This window comes from Dreissena polymorpha, chromosome 6 (assembly GCF_020536995.1).
Source record: "Dreissena polymorpha isolate Duluth1 chromosome 6, UMN_Dpol_1.0, whole genome shotgun sequence".
NCBI lineage: Eukaryota > Metazoa > Mollusca > Bivalvia > Myida > Dreissenidae > Dreissena > Dreissena polymorpha.
Window position 1 is genome coordinate 40,817,244 of NC_068360.1, and position 18,693 is coordinate 40,835,936.

The window sequence follows — 18,693 nt, forward strand, 5'->3', positions numbered from 1 at the left end:
GCCTCTTTCCATTGAATATGTACCGCGAACAAAGCCGACACGTCCGAAACTGTTTACAAAATGGCCGACAAAAAGCCAAAATTTACATTTCAACAGTGTCCCGGCAAGAAATTTGCAACGTTGGAAGATAAAGACAATAAAGAGCTTCTAACAAAATGGTAATTATGTAGGATTATATATATTTGTTAGTAATTAGGTAACTATATTCTAATCATTGCATTAAGCTTACAGAATATTCTAGAACATAAAATGTTAATATTTTCGGATAGACAGGATTCGGACACATTTAGTTTTCAGGATATAAAATCTAACTTGAAGCTTTGCTGTGTATCAAACCTTTGTGTAGTTCAATTGTAATTGAGTTAATTTAAATGTGTTCTCTGTTATTTGTATTTACTTTGACTTGTAATGAAGTTAATTTTTTATTTACACCTATTAAAAAAGGCTAAATGTTTTGTGAATCATTCTTTACCGAAAGTGAAGAAACTCAAGTCAAGTGTAAGATTTGGAACACCTTTAAACCAGTTTTTTGACAAACCTACCATACTTTATCTTTTATTTTTAACTTTTATGTGTGCTTAATGTAATGCTAATTAGTAAAATATTGAACATTATTTGAGAAATTATTCCTGGTATCATTTCTAATTATTCTGACTAGGGACTAAAGGTTTCATATTTGGTATCTTATATTGTCTTGTGTTTCTCAATAAACTGTGTCATAATAAAGCCCAGTGGTCAAACAGTAATTTGAATTATCTTTTTTTTTCTTAAAGGGACATGTAATTTATTTTTTTCTTTAAATAGGGGTTTCAAGTTTTAACTGTACTCTTTTGACAACATTATGCACTTGCGACAGCTTTTTATTCCCCCGAAGGAGGGCATATAGTGATTGGACCATCCGTCCGTCTTTCTGTCTCCGTCACACTTTGCATTTAGGTTTCGCATTTAGGTTTCCAAAAATGCTCATAACTTCTATGTCGCTTCAGATAGAAACTTGATGTTTGGCATTCATGTATATCTCATGGAGCTGCACATTTTGAGTGATGAAAGGTCAAGGTCATCCTTCAAGGTCAAAGGTCAAATATATGGCATCAAAGCGGCGCAGAAGGGGGCATTGTGTTTCTTACAAACACATCTCTTGTTGAATATTATATTAAATTGTTATTACTAAAAGTAAGTTTAAAGAAAATATGTAATGTCACAGAAAATAATGTTGGTAGAATATGTTGTAAATTGGTCATGATATCAGCCATTCTCTGTTTTTTAAAGGTCCATGTGTGGGAACCTTCTTGCACAAATGTACACATTCGATCAACCATTCCAAGTGTACCAGAAAGATGAATTCATGCTGGTAACTAATTTTCTGCTGCCGTATAATAAAGTCAACATATATTTTATAAATATCAATAATCAATGTGCAATTATTTGAACATGTAGAGATACATGTATATTATATATGAGCCGTGCTCTGTGAAAATAGGGTTTAATGCATGTAAAGTGTCGTCCCAGATTAGCCTTTGCAGTTTACACAGGCTAATCAGGAACGACACTTCCTGCTTTGATGATATTTTCAGTTTAAATAAATTCTCTTCTTAGCAAAATCTAGTTTAGGCGGAAAATCTCTTCCCTGAATAGCCTGTGCAGACTGCACAGTCTAATCTGGGACAACACTTTACGCACATACATTAAACCCCCTTTTCACAGAGCAGGCTCTTTTTTTTTCCCAGAAAAACGGTCACCAGAGCTTGTACAATGGCTCTTTATCCATACTTCCATTCATCATATTTTGTTGTCTTAGCAACTGCTGCCTTCATATCATTGAATTGATGGCAGAAATTCTGAATGTTCATCCCCAAGAGAAGGTTTGCATACCACCAGAACATTTCGCTTCAATGATTGTTTCGCATTATGTTACAATGATAATTTTTTTTAAATCTGAAATCAATTCATCTGTTTTTGTCTTGCTGTTTGTTTCTCAGCAAAAATTGCCATGTACATGTATCAAATGTAAATTACTAGGATGAAATTTTCAGTTGGGAGCATCCATCAGTTTTACTGGGTCTGCTAGCATAGTTTGTAGAGCGCTGGGCTACAAAACTGAAGATTGAGGGTTCAATCCTCTTGCCATTTAACTTGTGTGGTGATTGTTTGTGAAAACCTTTCGAAAGTCATTCTCTATAGCACTTTTTTTCCTGTTTTTGTGAAGCGGCCTTGGCAAACTTTCTAAAATTGTGAAAAGTTTAGTCGCTTACTTCTTAAAATTGTGAAAATTTGAGTTGCTATCTTCTTGAAATTGTGAAAATTTGAGTCGCGAATTTCCCAAAATTGTGAAAAAACGACCATTCTCACAGAAGGAAAAAAAGTCCTGCTTCCCCTACCTCTGCATTATCTGAATCAAGAAAGGCAATTTTCAGTTGCTGGAATAAGTACATGTATGTGCACAAAGTACTTGTAAACGTAACCAGCTATCCCAGAAAAGTGTGAGTTTGATAGCTGACCTCCATGATATGACGGCAATACTTTTGAAACAAACAAACAAATGAATGATTTACTTGTTGTAAATTATTCTGTTAAATTACATCCAAGTGTATGAATAGTTTTTCTCTGCTAACAGGACTTTATGAGGGACCCAGCTGTGATGTCCTCCTTGTTAGTGGCAAGTAAAGATGGAAATCCAAGATTACTTAGTAAGTGCTCATCTACATAGATTGTTGAAATCATGCCCCCGGGGTCAAAGTTGGACCCACCATGGATAAACTGGTTTAAAAGATATTTCTGTTGAGTTTGAAAATGGTTACCGCCTTTTGCAAAATATAGTCACCAGTGGTAAAAGTTTCATTGTATGGCTATATTTAAAAAAAAGTATCACTCTAGAAGTCATATTTTTCGTCAAATCTTAATGAGAACATTTATTTCAATAATATATTGGCCAAGTTTGAAAATGTTTTCAGATATATTAAAACAATGCCCAGAACTTTTCATTTCCCTGAAGTCTCAGGTGAGCAGACTAGGGTCTATGTTAACAATTATAGTATCATTGATGTTTGATAATGCACAAATAATATAAGTTTTGCAATAAGTGCATATTCACCGGGATATCCAGGGTAAGATTTTTAGCTCACCTGAGCAGAAAGCACATGTAATTTGAATAATCCATCCTAATATCCTCAGGCATGTCATGTTATTACTTAATTACATTTATTCCCATTTGAAGACATGCCCGCAGAATCCGTCAAAGTTGAGGTGGTACCATGCAGTATTCTGTCAATGGCGTTCTTTGACAGGCTCTATGGCTCAGTTGTTAGGGACACAGGGTATCTCCACAAGTGCTTTGATGAATTCGTGGAGGATTTTACCATATCAGATGAACTAAGAAAGGTATAGTAGTCATTTACATATAATTAGTATATATATACATAATGGATGGCAATAAAGAGATTCTGGATGTTAGAATATACAGTGACTATGATAATTTTCAGATAGTAATTTTGTTTCCAATCATATGAATTAAAAAAAACTGCAAATGCTGCAGTGTGCATGCATACATTTTGTGGTATTTTCATTAGTGACTAGGAATTAGAAGAAATATTTGGATGTCCAGATAGTTGGCTAGTATGGGGATAGTAATTAATCATCTGACTATTTGTATGAAAAACACACAGTATTCATTATTTATCTATAGGCAAAAGTATGCCCTGTTGTTCACTTTCATAGACTAAATCCACATAGACTATTGCCCTTTACATGCAATCTCTTCTCATACCAAGATGTGTCATAAACATGCTCGATTGATATGCGATTAGCTGATGAACCACTTATTACTTCAATGCTCGATTGATATGCGATTAGCTGATGAACCACTTATTACTTCAATGCTCGATTGATATGCGATTAGCTGATGAACCTCTTATTACTTCAATGCTCGATTGATATGCGATTAGCTGATGAACCACTTATTACTTCAATGCTCGATTGATATGCGATTAGCTGATGAACCACTTATTACTTCAATGCTCGATTGATATGCGATTAGCTGATGAACCACTTATTACTTCAATGCTCGATTGATATGCGATTAGCTGATGAACCACTTATTACTTCAATGCACATTGGTAGATGCTTAGAGATAATTACTTCAATGTAAATGCATAGATGCTTTTAGTTCATTAAATTAATACAAATGTGAAGATGCTTTTAGTTAATTACTTCAATGCATTATTCATTGAAGCTTAGAGTTTGTTACTTCAAATGTAATTTCTCAATGCGTAGTGTTCATTACTTTGACCCTTATTTCTAAGACACAGAGAGTGAATTACTTTAAATCTTATCCACTAATGCTCAGAGTAAATTACTTTAACTCATTTTTATAGGTGCATAGAATTTAATACTTCAACACTTATTAAAAGATGCCTATAGTTAATTACTATGTGTTATCAACTCATATTTGTATATGCTTTCAGTTTATTTCTTAAAGGCATATTTGTAGATGCTGAGAGTCATTACTTTAACTCTTTTTTGTAGATGATAAGAGTTTGATACTTCAACTCTTATTCATAGATAATGAGAGTTTATAACTTCAACTGCTGTTCATAGATGCATATAGTTTCTTACTTTAAGTCTTATTTGTAGATCCTTATAGTTTATTTCCTCAACTTTTATTTGTAGATGCTTACAGTTTATTATTTTAACTTTTTTTATGCCCCCGGATCGAATGCTCGGGGGTATATTGTTTTTGGCCTGTCTGTCTGTCATTCCATCATTCTGTCATTCTGTCCCAAAACTTAAACCTTACAGTAAAGTTTTTCAATAACTTTTGCAGTATTGAAGATAGCAACTTGATATTTGGCATGCATGTGTATCTCGTGGAGCTGCACATTTTGAGTGGTGAAAGGTAAAGGTCAAGGTCATCCTTCAAGGTCAAAGGTCGAATATATGGCTTCAAAGCGGTGCAATAGGGGGCATTGTGTTTCTGACAAACACATCTCTTGTTTGTAGATGTTTACGGTTTATGACTTAAGCTTTTATTCGTAGATACAAACAATTTATAACTTAAACAATTATTCATAGATGCTTTCAGTTTATTACTTCAACTATTATTTTCAGATGCTTCTTAGTGAGGAGTCAGACCACGTTGACCTGTACAGTGACTCAGAAAAGAATGAGTTCCTATTCCGGCTGTTCAGACATGTGTGCCTTGGTGGTCAGATATGCCAGTATGAAGATAAGATAGACCCCTACCTGAACTTCACCAAGAGTCTGTATAAGGATCTTGTAAGGTAAATCAATAAGGTTGCTGTGGAGAAGTAGATGAGTTTTCTGCCTAGGGACTGGAAGTTCATGGGTTCGATCCCCACTGTGGGAGCGTTCATTAGATTTCCTCAAATACACCAAGTACTTGTTCTAACCAGGAAACGGACTCGAAAGTGTTTCAATAAGCCTTAGGCTTTCAAACAGTCAACTTAAAATAAAAAGGTTTAAACTAAACTAAGGTAAATCCAAGGTTTCATATCCACCAAGAGTCTTTATAAAGGACCTGGTTAGGTAAATCAAAGGTTCCAACCTCACCAAGAGTTTGTATAAGAAGTTTTGTCAGGTAAATCAAGGGTTCCAACTTCACCAAGAGTCTTTCTAGGGACCTTGTAAGGTAAATCAAGGGTTCCAACTTCACTGAGAGTTTGTAAAAGGACCTTGTAAGTTAAGTCAAGGTTTCAACTTCACCAACTTGAAGATTCTTTTGAATGACCTTGTAAGGTAAATTAAGGGTTTTAACTTCACCAAGAGTCTCTCTAAAGACCTTGTAATTAAAGCAAGGGTTTCAACTTCCCCAAGTCTTTATAAGGACCTTGTAAGGTAAGTTGATGGTTTCTTCAGGGTTATGAGTTAACATTTCAACTATGTACAGTTATCCACCATTTAATACATACGAGTGTTCTCCCTTACAAGAACAAGCTAGATCCTATCTCAATTTTACTAAGCTTAGGCTTCCTGGATTTTTGACTGATTTGTTTCTGGTTACCTGACTGGCCCCCTTTATTTTACTGGCCAACTCAAATTTTTTTTATCTAAAAATGGTAATCAAAACCTTTTATCTTCATTTAGTTCTTAATTGCATTTTTATGCCCCCCTTCGAAGAAGAGGGGGTATATTATTTTGCACATGTCGGTCCATCGGTTGGTCGGTACGCTTAGAAACTTCATAGGTACATTGATCATGACTAGCAGATGACCCCTATTGATTTTCAGGTCACTAGGTCAAAGGTCACGGTGACTCGAAATAGTAAAATGGTTTCCGGATGATAACTCAAGAATGCTGACGCCTAGAATCATGAAACTTCATAGGTACATTGATCATGACTGGCAAATGACCCCTATTGATTTTCAGGTCACTAGGTCAAAGGTCAAGGTCACAGTGACTCAAAATAATAAAATGGTTTCCGGATGATAACTCAAGAATGCTGACGCCTAGAATCATGAAACTTCATAGGTACATTGATCATGACTGGCAAATGACCCCTATTGATTTTCAGGTCACTAGGTCAAAGGTCAAGGTCACAGTGACTCGAAGCAGTAAAATGGTTTCCGGATGATAACTCAAGAATGCTTACGTCTAGGATCATGAAACTTCATAGGTACATTGTTCATGACTGGCAGATGACCCCTATTGATTTTCAGGTCACTAGGTCAAAGGTCAAGGTCTTAGTGACTTCAAACAGTAAAATGGTTTCCGGATGATAACTCAAGAATGCTTATGCCTAGGATCATGAAACTTAATAGGTACATTGATCATGACTGGCAGATGATCCCTATTGATTTTCAGGTTACTAGGTCAAAGGTCACAGTAACTCGAAACAGTAAAATGGTTTCCAGATGATAACTCAAGAATAATAAGGCCTAGGATCATGAAACTTCATAGGTACATTGATCATGACTGGCAGATGACCCCTATTGATTTTCAGGTCACTAGGTCAAAGGTCAAGGTCACAGCGACAAAAAACGTATGCACACAATGGCTGCCACTACAACTGAGAGCCTTTATTTTACTTCTCATTTTTTTCACGGTACGTACAGCAATTATTTATTTTCAAATTTTATATACCAAAAATCGTAAACCAAATTTTACTGTTCACTCTATATTTGTATATCCCAGCTACAAATGAATGGATTGCGCATATTTTGTTTTGTTAATACGAAATTTGACAAATGGAAAAAAAAATAGTGTGTGGAAAAACAGGATCTGCAACAGGTGTACAGAATATGAGACAATGATGATTTGCAAAAAACAATATTGTGATATATTGGGTCTGCAGTGTAGTTGAAGTAAATTTCACAATAATGACACCCAACAAATAGGTACATACAAATCATACTTTTTAGCTCATCTGATTGCTCAGGTGAGCTTTTGTGATCGGTCTTTGTCCGTTGTCCATCTGTCCGTCCGTCCATCGTCCACATTTGGATTGTAAAAACTCTAGGGGCCATATTTCTTGTCCGATCTTCATGAAACTTGGTCAGAAGATTTGTCCCAATGATACCTCGATCGAGTTTGAAACTGGGTCAAAAACTAAGTCACTAGGAAAAAAAGAAAAGAAAAACCTTGTAAACACTGTAGAAGTCACATTTCATGCCCAATCTTCATGTAACTTTGTCAAAATGTTTGTCTTAATGATATGTTAGTTGAGTTCAAAAGTGGTTCCGGTCCATTGAAAAACATGGCTGCCAGTGGTCGGGGATTTTTCCTTATTTGGCTATAGAGAAACTTTGTAAACACTCAAGAGGCCACATTTCTTGTCCGATCTTCATGAAACTTGGTCAGAAGATTTGTCCCAATGATACCTGGATTGAGTTCAAAACTGGGTCATGTTGGGTCAAAAACTAGATTACTAGGTTAAAAAAAAGAAAAACCTTGTATACACTGTAGAAGTCACATTTCATGCCCAATCTTCATGTTACTTTGTCAAAATGTTTGTCTTAATGATATGTTGGTTGAGTTCAAAAGTGGTTCCGGTCTGTTGAAAAACATGGCCGGCAGTGGGCGGGGCAGTTTTCCTTATTTGGCTATAGAAAAACCTTGTGAACACTCTAGAAGTCATAATTTTGGCCCAATCATCATGAAACTTGGTTGAAACATTGGTTTTATTGATATCTCAGACAAGTTTGAAAATGTCAGATTGGTGAAAAAACATGGCCGCCAGTGGGCAGGGCAGTTTTCTCTATATGTATATATTGAAAATATGTGAACACTCAAGAAGTCACATTTTTGGCCCAATTTTCATGAAATTTGGTTAGAACATTTGTTTCTAGATACGAGAGTTGAGTTTGAAAATGGTTCGGGTCAGTTTAAAAAAATGGCTGCTGGGGTGTGGGCGCATTTTCCTTATATTTATATAGTAAAAAGCTTGTGAACACTCCAGAAGTAACATTTTTTGCCCAATCATCATGAAACTTAGTGAAAAAATTGGTTTTATTTATATATCAGTTGAGTTCTAAAATGGTCCCGATCGGTCTAAAAACATGGCCGCCAGGGGGGGTGGGGCAGTTTTCATTATATAACTATAGAGAAACCTTGTGAATACACTAGTCACATGTTTTTCCTTATCATCGTGAAACTTAGTCAAGACATTGGTTTTATTGATATCTTGGACAAGTTGTAAAATGGCTCAGATCGGTGAACAAAACACACCTTTTAGCTCACCTGATTGCTCAGGTGAGGTTTTAGGATCGGTCTTTGTCCTTCGTCCGTCCGTCCATCCAAATTTGGTATGTAAACACTCTAGCATTTACATTTCTCAAGCATTCTTTATCAAAGTTGTTGAGAAGCTATATGACCACAAGATCTCTGTCAAGTTTGATAATGAGCAGATTCGCATAACAAATGCCAGAATTATTGCCCTTAGATTGTCAAAATTTTCATGATATTATACAAAATCCTTGTAAACACTCCAGAGGTCACAACTTTGTTTCAGATTTTATGAATTTTGGTCATAACATTAATTTTTGTAAGCAATGTTTGATGTTTGGTCATGAGGGGTCAAAATATAGGTCACCAGGTCAAATCTTACAAAAACTAGTAAACACATACGCCAGAGTTTTAGTTTAATATAGATGAAACTTGACCAGGAGGTTTGTCTGGACAATATCTATATCAAGTTTGACATTTGGGGACAAAATCTAGGTCATGGGGTCTAATCTTTGAAAAACCTTGTAAACACACTAGAGGCCATAGTTTCGGTCCAATACTATTTAATACTTGACCAGGATGTTTTTCTTGATGATATCTAGGCAAAGTTTGACATTGGGGTCAAAATCTTGGTCACGAGGTCCAAATCTTACCTTGTAAGCACATGTAGAATTAGCATAACTTGGAAATGTTTGCATTGCAAAAAGACCTATGCAAATGGACAGTACACAATAAGAATTAATCAAATGCTCACACTGTAAAAGTAAACAGAAGAGAACCAATCTAATATGCTCTAGAGTACTGAATTTTCAACATAGCAATGAACAAGGCCGTGTAAAAAAGGTGAGCAAACTAGGGCCATCTTGGCCCTCTTGTTGTATGTCTACAGTTGTTTATAGTGAAACATTGTGAATACTTTTAGTCACAATTTTAGTTCAATCTGAATGACACTTGCTGAGTACAAATGTTGTGATCATAACTTAATTTAGTTTACTCTATTAGTTTTAATAATTTCATCTTCAAACATGGTGACAATCTTTATGAGCATAATATTTTTTGCTCATGGTGAGCTTTTGTGATCACCTTTTGTCAATTTCTGTCTTCTGTTGTGCGTCAATAATATTTGCCATGTTAACACTGTAGAGGCCACATTTATTGTCGGATCTTCATGAAACTTTGTCAGAAGATTTGCCCCAATGATATCTTGGAAGAGTTCAAAAATGGTTCAGGTCTAATGAAAAACAAGGCCGCCAGGGGGGGGCATTTGTTGTTCATTCTTCATGACACTTGGTTAGAACACTTGTTCTGTTGATATCTTGGGCTGCAAATGCAAAAAACAGGTCATTTCTTTTTATCTCAGGTGAGCGATTTTGAGCCTTTCCGGCCCTCTTGTTTTAATTTACTTGGTCAAATAAAGTCTTGTCTAAAATATATAACAAAACCCCTATTTTTGAGGCATGTAACCAGAAACAACCCTTTGTTTGTAAAGGTCTTACAAGGGTTTTGTACACAATAGTTTTATGTTACTGTTTCCAGTGTCCAAAAAAATGCAGAAACCAAGGACCTGAATATAACCTCAAGTGTGTTCAAGATCCAAGCAATGGTGAGTACATAGAGAATATAATGTACATGTAGGTGTTGGATACAGATAAACTAAGCCTCGTTCCGGGAAAACTAGGCTTAATGCATGTGTGTAAAGTATGAGGAACTGTAACATCATCATTCAGCATGCAATTTTTAGCTCGGCTGTTTTCGGAGAAAACCCGAGGTATTGTCATAGCCAGCACCTGGTGTCCGCCGTCCGTGTCAATGTTTTTAAAGGTTTTGAACATGGCTCTAAAATAAAAGTGCTTCAACCTACAACTTTGAAACTTCATATGAAGATGCACCTTGATGAGTTCTACACGCCACACCCATTTTGAGGTCAAAGGTCAAGGTCACTGTGACCTAAAAAAAATAAAAAAATAAAAATTCTGTCAAGCTTTCATTTATTCAAAACTGCACCCGCAGCCGAGTGTGGCACCTGTTATGCGGTGCTCTTGTTAAAATAACTGGCCACACACTGTGTTGCATGTAATATCTGTGTCCCTAAATAAGAGGTCAATGTCATCAAAGGTAAAATTTAGCTTATACAAATGTTTGGACTGTTACTCTGTTTTAAGAGCAATCACTGCAATGAGAATACGGTGTTCTGCGGGTATAACCTGTCTGGTTATTGCTTACTAAAAAGTCACAGGGGTAAAAAGTCAAATTTAAATATTTTACAGCTTATTCATACTGCAACATCATTCATAATGCTATTTTAAAATAACTAACCACAACCGTTCACTATGTGCATGTGGCTTCTGGCCTATGCAACATCTATTCTCAAAGGTCAAGGTCACATGTGTCTAATTAGGGAGTAATACTGTTTGTCTGGACTGTAACTTAATGCAATTCACTAATTTAGCATATCCGTTTATTTAGTAAAAATAGTGCATGTCCTAGTCAAAGGTAAAGGTCACACAATTGTTCAAAGTTCAAACATGTACAGGGTACTGCTTGTTTCATAATAACAAACATTATTGAAAATAGGCATGACATGTTGTTGATTGGCATGCAGATAATTTGTACTGTAGTTTATTAAGTCATGGGTTTTATTAAATGATGCCAACTCATTTTTAACCAGGTTTTCCGAAGGAAAAAACTGGTTTTTAGATTGGCGAATGCGGGCGGGCTGGCTGGCTGGCGGGCTGGCGGAATAAGCTTGTCCGGGCCATAACTATGTCGTTCATTGTCAGATTTTAAAATCATTTGGCACATTTGTTCACCATCATTGGACGGTGTGTCGCGCGAAATAATTACGTCGATATCTCCAAGGTCAAGGTCACACTTTGAGTTCAAAGGTCAAAAATGGCCATAAATGAGCTTGTCCGAGCCATAACTATGTCGTTCATCGTCAGATTTTAAAATCATTTGGCACATTTGTTCACCATCATTGGACGGTGTGTCGCGCGAAATAATTACATCGATATCTCCAAGGTCAAGGTCACACTTTGAGTTCAAAGGTCAAAAATGGCCATAAATGAGCTTGTCCTGGCCATAACTATGTCATTCATTGTGAGATTTTAAAATCATTTGGCACATTTGTTCACCATCATGGGACGGTGTGTCCCACGAAAGAATCACGTCAATATCTCCAATGTCAAGGTCGCCACGACTAAAAATAGATTTAAAAAAAAAAAAAAAACTTACAAAGGGGGTTAATTTTTTTTGGTCATTTCAAAAGTTCAGTTTGAGTTTTCTCCCTTTATCAGATTTTTTTTTCACAATGAAAACCTGGTTTTGTGACAATTTTGTCCCTTGTTTTAATATTAAGTGCTATTCACTCATTGAAAAAAAGATAATTTAGGCTGCATCACGTGTAGAAACAATAATTACCAGTATATTTTCTATAATCTCATTTGAAACATAATCACTGAGCCACGTTCTGGAAAAACTGGGCTTAATACATGTGCGTAAAGGGTCGTCCCTGATAAGCCTGTGAAGACTGCACAGGCTAATCAGGGACGACATTTTCCACCGAAAAAGTCGTTTTTCATGAAATAGTCTCATATTCTACCAAAGCCAACAACTAACCGCTATTTTATTGTTTCAGGACAAGGATGGTGAAGTGTTTTACCCGAGTTCCAAGCGCCACGAGCAGACTTTCTCTTACCTGATTGTTGATCCTCTCAAGCGTCATGTGATTGTCCTTTATCATCAGTTTGGGGGAGGCGTGTTCTCATAGCATACCCATTCAGTCACCCATTGACATTGCCTTTGAAATGATCTGTTTGTGTCATATGAAGATAAAGTGAATCTCTGAAGACAGCTGATCTTTGTTTCATTTACTCATTTGGGATATATAACAGGCCTATCTGAAATGGCTGAATTTTTTAATATGGGGTACACTTTTTGGACCTAATTTGTGTTCTTGTAGTAGCTCTGAGGAAATGTTGAAATCAATTTAGGCCACAAAGGAGACAAACGTGTGCCAACTGCAAATCTTTTCCCCTGTGGCTTTACAAATTCCTAGGAACAGGTTTATTTCAGATTTAGAACGTACACACTATTTTTCATTGTCAAAATGACGGATTTGCAGTCACAGATATTGATAATTTTAACGCCTTCTATTGCGACATTGTTTTTACTAGAAAATCGACTTCAAAACAATCCACATCTATTTGAAATGTTTCACAACATTAAGAGCTTGTAATGAATATGGTGTCACATTTTTACTGGATGGTGCGTGTCAGATCCTTACACAGACAGCATTCTAGGGTTCTTTCAGGGTTCGCCAAAACTTGAAAAATCTGTCAGTCATTCGGACTGACAGACTTGAAATTTTTGTCAGTCCGAATCAGTTTCTGTCAGTCCCACTGTCCGACTTAACTATAACAGCAAAACACAACAAAAGTGAGTACCTTTTAGATGTTAATTGGTTTTGATCACATTAAAATACAATAAAAAACATGTCCAAAGTCGATATAATTAAACTATTTTTATATTAATAATAAACCACATATAAACCAAAGGTTTAGACTTCTTTTTGTCAAACTGTTTTTTTAGCCTGCACAGCTCTAAAAATCCGTGTTCTTGAGAAGTTAGGGTGACATCCAATCAAGTTTGACTTAATTGCACACACCCATTCACACTGATTTCCAGTCGTTACACCCCCTGGACGTTACACCCCTAGTCATTACACCCTCTAAGCCTGGACATTACACCCACCAAGATGTAAACATAATTGATTGGGTTACTAAGATGTGATCACACCTACCATGGGGCACACTTCACTTGATTAATGATGTTTCTGCTTTAATGGGGGTCTGTCCAAGTTTTTTTTTATTGTTTGTTTGTCTGTATGTCTGTCTTATTGATGTGCAGTGTTAATTAGGAAATAACAATTTTTTGGTGTGAAAAACATTGTTCTTTGATCTTTTCAATTAATTAGTTTTTTATCAAAGTGTAATAATAACACCTAAAATTAAAGGAGTTTGTTCACACCATTATTATTAAAATTCATTTGAAGATGTTGTTGTTTGATTTTATGAATTTTAAAGAATATTGCATCTTTATGTCGTGGCAAAAGAATATCAAAACATCAAAGATAAAGTTAATAAGACAAATACTCAATGCAAATTGTTTTTACTCATTGTCCCCATATATACCAGAACAATTTTAGAGAATATCATACTATAGGTATACATTGTTACTCAGTCAAAATGCCCCCAAAACAAATATTTTGGTGTATTGATTCAAATTGTAAAAAAAAGCGTGTTAATAGTTCTGATTTTGCTGTTTCATGTGATAATTGTGAATTATGGCAGCATATTAGATGTGGTGATACCGGTAAGTCATTTTCTTCTTCCTATTATAAACATTGTAGATCTATATAATTTGAGCTCCATGACATCATGCAATTTTGGACCTTAGGGCATTTTCCGTTGTTATCAAATGGTCTTGTAACTGATAAATAATTTAAAACACCAACTTGGTTTAAGCTTATTATCTGCGCCATTCTTGACCAATTTATTTTTGTAAATACTCATTTATAAACTTTAACCTACACAATTATATAACTTAAATAATTATTAGTCTCTATAAAAACATATCCATTAATTAATAATAATTAGAAACTATTTGTTACATATTAACCAACTACATCATGTGGAAAGTTTGGAATCCTAATAATACTTTCTTATTTTTACATAAATGAAATTCAATTTAATGGTCTTATGGACAATACTGGGTATAACTTGGTATCTGTGTTTAATCTGTTTAAATAACTTATATAATTATTAGTCTCTATAAAAACATATCCATTAATTATTAATAATTAGAAACTATTTGTTACATTTTAATCAACTACATCATGTGGAAAGTTTGGAATCCTAATAATACTTTCTTATTTTTACATAAATGAAATTCAATTTAATGGTCTTTTGGACAAAACTGGGTATAACTTGGTATCTGTGTTTTATCTGTTTATATAACTTATATGATTATTAGTCTCTATAAAAACATATCCATTAATTATTAATAATTAGAAAGAATTTGTTACATATTAACCAACTACATCATGTGGAAAGTTTGGAATACTAATAATACTTTCTTATTTTTACATATATCATTGACACAGTTTTGTGTCATCTTTTATGATTTATGTTTGTAAAACTAACAGTAACACTGGGCCACTTAGATAAACATTGGACCTATTTGGGCCACATTAGGGCCAGACAAAGACCCTCTAACTGTTTATTAGGGGCCATAAAAGATACACAGACTAGTGCCAATTAGGGCCCTCCCATAAACCGTGAAAACATGCTTTGATTGCTACAGTAAGTGACAGATTCCTGTTAATTGTGTTTCAATATAAAAAAGTATTTCTTCAATGATCCCTCATTATCAATTCTGACTTTAAAGTTTAATGATATTGTAATTAATAAAACAACTGTCACTTTGAAGTCTGCAGTAAAATTTTATATATCATACAGTGACAATATGTTACTTCTATTTCAATATCTAACAAACTCACTGAAACCAACAGATATAGGATATTTTTACTTTATTAATACTTGCTTTAAATTAATAGCAAGTTACCTCCTTTTGTTTGAGTGTATATGAATTAAGATTGTGTTTTGTTTATTCTAAATATTTATTTTATTTATCTTTATTTTTTCAAGTTTTTTCTGTCTGTATATTCTTGAAAAAAAGTATTTATTATTTAGATGCATATTGTTTCAGTCATTCTGGTGAAATAAAAATTAATGTTTTAAATGATGGCTGCTCAATTAAATAATTTGAGCAACCATTAATCTCATCAGTGTCATCTTACATGACAAATCCAATTAGTGGTTCATAAGTTGATTACACCTCTCAAATCTAATCAATATCTTGGTGGGTGTAATGTCTAGGCTTAGAGGGTGTAATGACCAGGGGTGTAACGTCCAGGGGGTGTAATGACTGGACACCTTCACACTACTTTGGATGACTTCAATTTCTGTCTATTAGCCAATTTCACAAGTTCTAAAACAACACCTATTGTTAAAATATTTCTCTTAGCCGAGGTTGATTTCCAGGTTCAATTAAATGAATGTCTTTCACACCTATTTCTTGATAGAAAGGCCCATTACCACCATCCATTCTTGTTGTCTGAAATAACACAAAACATATTGCTACAAACTATCAACAACAAATCAAACATAAATATCCCATGTCCGAATTTTAAAATATCCGAAATATAGTACATGGGGTGAAAAATCTAATTTTGATTTCAGAAATTGTTAGTGTGTAAATTAAAATATATCCTTCCCATAACAATATAATAATGAAACTATTTAACAGAAATGCTCACAAATGCCTGTTGAAACAAGTTTTCATGCGGTTTTTGTTGTGGAATAATTAAATGGAACAAACAAAATGGCGGACGCACTCGGTTGCTTTTTTTAACAAAGACCGTTGATTTTGAACTCGCATGTGATAGTCAATTCTAATCCAACTTTAAACATCAAAACATCAAAATGAAGGTAAGAAAAAAAGGATTTTGACAGAAGTTGAACAAAAAGCATTTACCTTCTATTTATCCAATAGCATATTTTACACTTTGAGTGACCTTTTTGAAACCATTTTTCATCCGATTGTGTCGGTCAGTCGGACCGATTATCTTAAATCACTTGTCGGTCCTGAGAAATATTTGCCGGTCAGGACCGGCGGACCGACGGTTTTGGCGAACACTGTTCTTTCTAATACACAAGATCTAGTTTTTCAAAGAGTGTCTACATGCATCCAAAGCTAAAACTGACTAAACTTGTGCGGAGCACTTTGTTAATTGAAAAAAAAAATTGCGCTCAACAATTTATGAATTTGGGCTACTTGCCCAAACTGCTGCCTTCAAAGAATTGAGGCGAGAGCAATTATGCAATTGAAGAACATGCATAGATGCTTTATTCTATTTAGTAAGTATTTCTGTCATATTGCAACGTGACTGGCTGTTCCAGCCCAGTTCCCACCCAACAGAGCTTACTGAGACATCTATACCAAATGCAAAGTGTGACAACAATGTGTAAGCTGAACACAACTACCTGTTCAATTATGGAGCAGTAATTTTATTTATCAGCAACTAAACATTGACGAGCTCTCATGGATAGGAATTTAACCAGTGGTGTTTGAATTTAGAAATTTTATAAGATCGTCCTGCACCTAAGGCTACATGATGGAACGAATTCCAACACTCCTATCTAATAAATTGACTCACTAAAGATGGGAAGAGTGTTGAAGTTAAGCTGCAATTAACAGCTATTTGGTTTTTACTGAGATAATCTATATGATGTGGTATTGTGCTGTGGAGAAATAGTACATGGAGGAAGCCCAACCAGTCATATATGGTGATCACCAACCAGGCTGTGTGATATTGAACCTGGGTGGCCCAGGTCAGAACCATATGTACACCTGTGCTTAGCCGAGAGCCTGTAACACAAAGGTGTTACCCCAACTGGTTTAATTGCCACACATCAGATTGAGTAAAATTGTTTATAAATAAACAATGATAATGTGAAAACTTTTCTAAAATATACCATTTTCTTATTTACATTTCTATATTTATAATTGATAACACTTGTATATTAATGCTACTCTTTTGAAGAAGCGAGGGTATATTTCTATGCAGATGCCCGTATTTCAATCAGTTCTCGTAGACCATTTTGTTTCTTCAAGGTATCTTTGGAACGCTTGTACCAACGATCATCAAAATTGATGGGCTGGGTACTTGGAATGTAAGGAAGGCATCCTCTACTTTATAACATGAAAGTAGATTAGTACCATACTGAATAGCCATTCTTAGTTAAGTTTCTTAAAATACAAACATCCCTTAAAGGAACATAATAATCAAATCAACGAATATTTCGCAAAATATTTTGTAAAATAAATTTAACCCATAAATTATCAGTGTTCCTTATAGCAAAAGTCAAAATTTCACCGCTAGATGTGATATGGTAACATTTATTTAAAGAGATACAAAATGCTCGTGTTTTTTTTTGTGGCACAATATATTCCATTTTAATTTCCTGAAATGATATCTATCCATACCACACACCAACACTAACATGGTACATGAACATGTGTTTTATATATTGTCCCACAAAAAACAAAAAAGAGCATATTGTATCTTTTTAAATCTATGTTACCAGACCACATCTAGCGTTAAAATTTTGTCTATTGCAATAAGATTTATTTTTTAGGTTAACTTTATTTTTCAAAATATTGTACGAAATATTCATTGATTTTGAGTGTTAATGGGCTTTTAAGGATACTTTCAAATGTGATAAAACACCAATTAAACATAAGTAACTTCCATAATTATTGGATTGATAAGGGTCCTGACAACAGTTATGCCAACCAAATGCCTTAGCCATAATTATTATAGGCCATAATAGTGCTTGTATGGCTTGCTGATTTCTGAATGTGGGGGGATGGCAACCATTTAAAGTTGTGGAAGCTGGAAGCATACATGTTGTACAAGCATCTCTTGTTAATCCTTTCCGCTCAGATGGCCATTTTGACCAGTTATTAGTCCCTTATAAAATCAAATTAAACAAGACTATATCCAAGCAATATGGTCCCCTACCAGTGAAACTCCACCATTTTTAGCAATATTTCTAGTCTATTGGTTGCTATAGCAACCATAATTCTTGACATAGGAACAAAATGAAATGACGTGCATAATCTCCATATTGCCATCTGCCCATGTTTTAAGTTTCATGAAAAAATATGAAGAACTTTTAAAGTTATCCAGGATCCAGAAAAGTGTGACTGACTGACTGACTGACACACATAAGTCTCCCTTGGTTTCATCGGTAGAGGACAATTATAGACCTATGTTCATGGATTCAAGTTTTACAGTCTTAGTGTCAAACACTTAAATGTTAATACTGACGAGCAGCAAACAACATAAAACTTGCTTGCTGTTTGCAGTCACTTTTAATTTTCTTGGCCTAA

The 18,693-nt window shown here is 34.8% G+C and overlaps 1 protein-coding gene across 2 annotated transcripts; it reads left to right on the top strand.

Moving 5' to 3' along the window:
- Window positions 1-3: 3 nt before the first annotated feature.
- On the top strand, window positions 4-12,528 carry LOC127834974 (cilia- and flagella-associated protein 300-like). 2 transcript variants are annotated; one of them, XM_052361137.1, is made up of 8 exons: window positions 4-158; window positions 1,270-1,351; window positions 1,728-1,862; window positions 2,615-2,687; window positions 3,215-3,378; window positions 5,104-5,276; window positions 10,213-10,279; window positions 12,314-12,528. In XM_052361137.1, the coding sequence occupies exons 1-8, from the start codon at window positions 61-63 to the stop codon at window positions 12,443-12,445; spliced, it is 924 nt and encodes a 307-aa protein (XP_052217097.1). In that variant the 5' UTR covers window positions 4-60; the 3' UTR covers window positions 12,446-12,528. The 2 variants fall into 2 exon arrangements, with proteins under 2 accessions (XP_052217097.1, XP_052217098.1); XM_052361138.1 differs by lacking the exon at window positions 1,728-1,862.
- The last annotated feature ends 6,165 nt before the right edge of the window (window positions 12,529-18,693 follow it).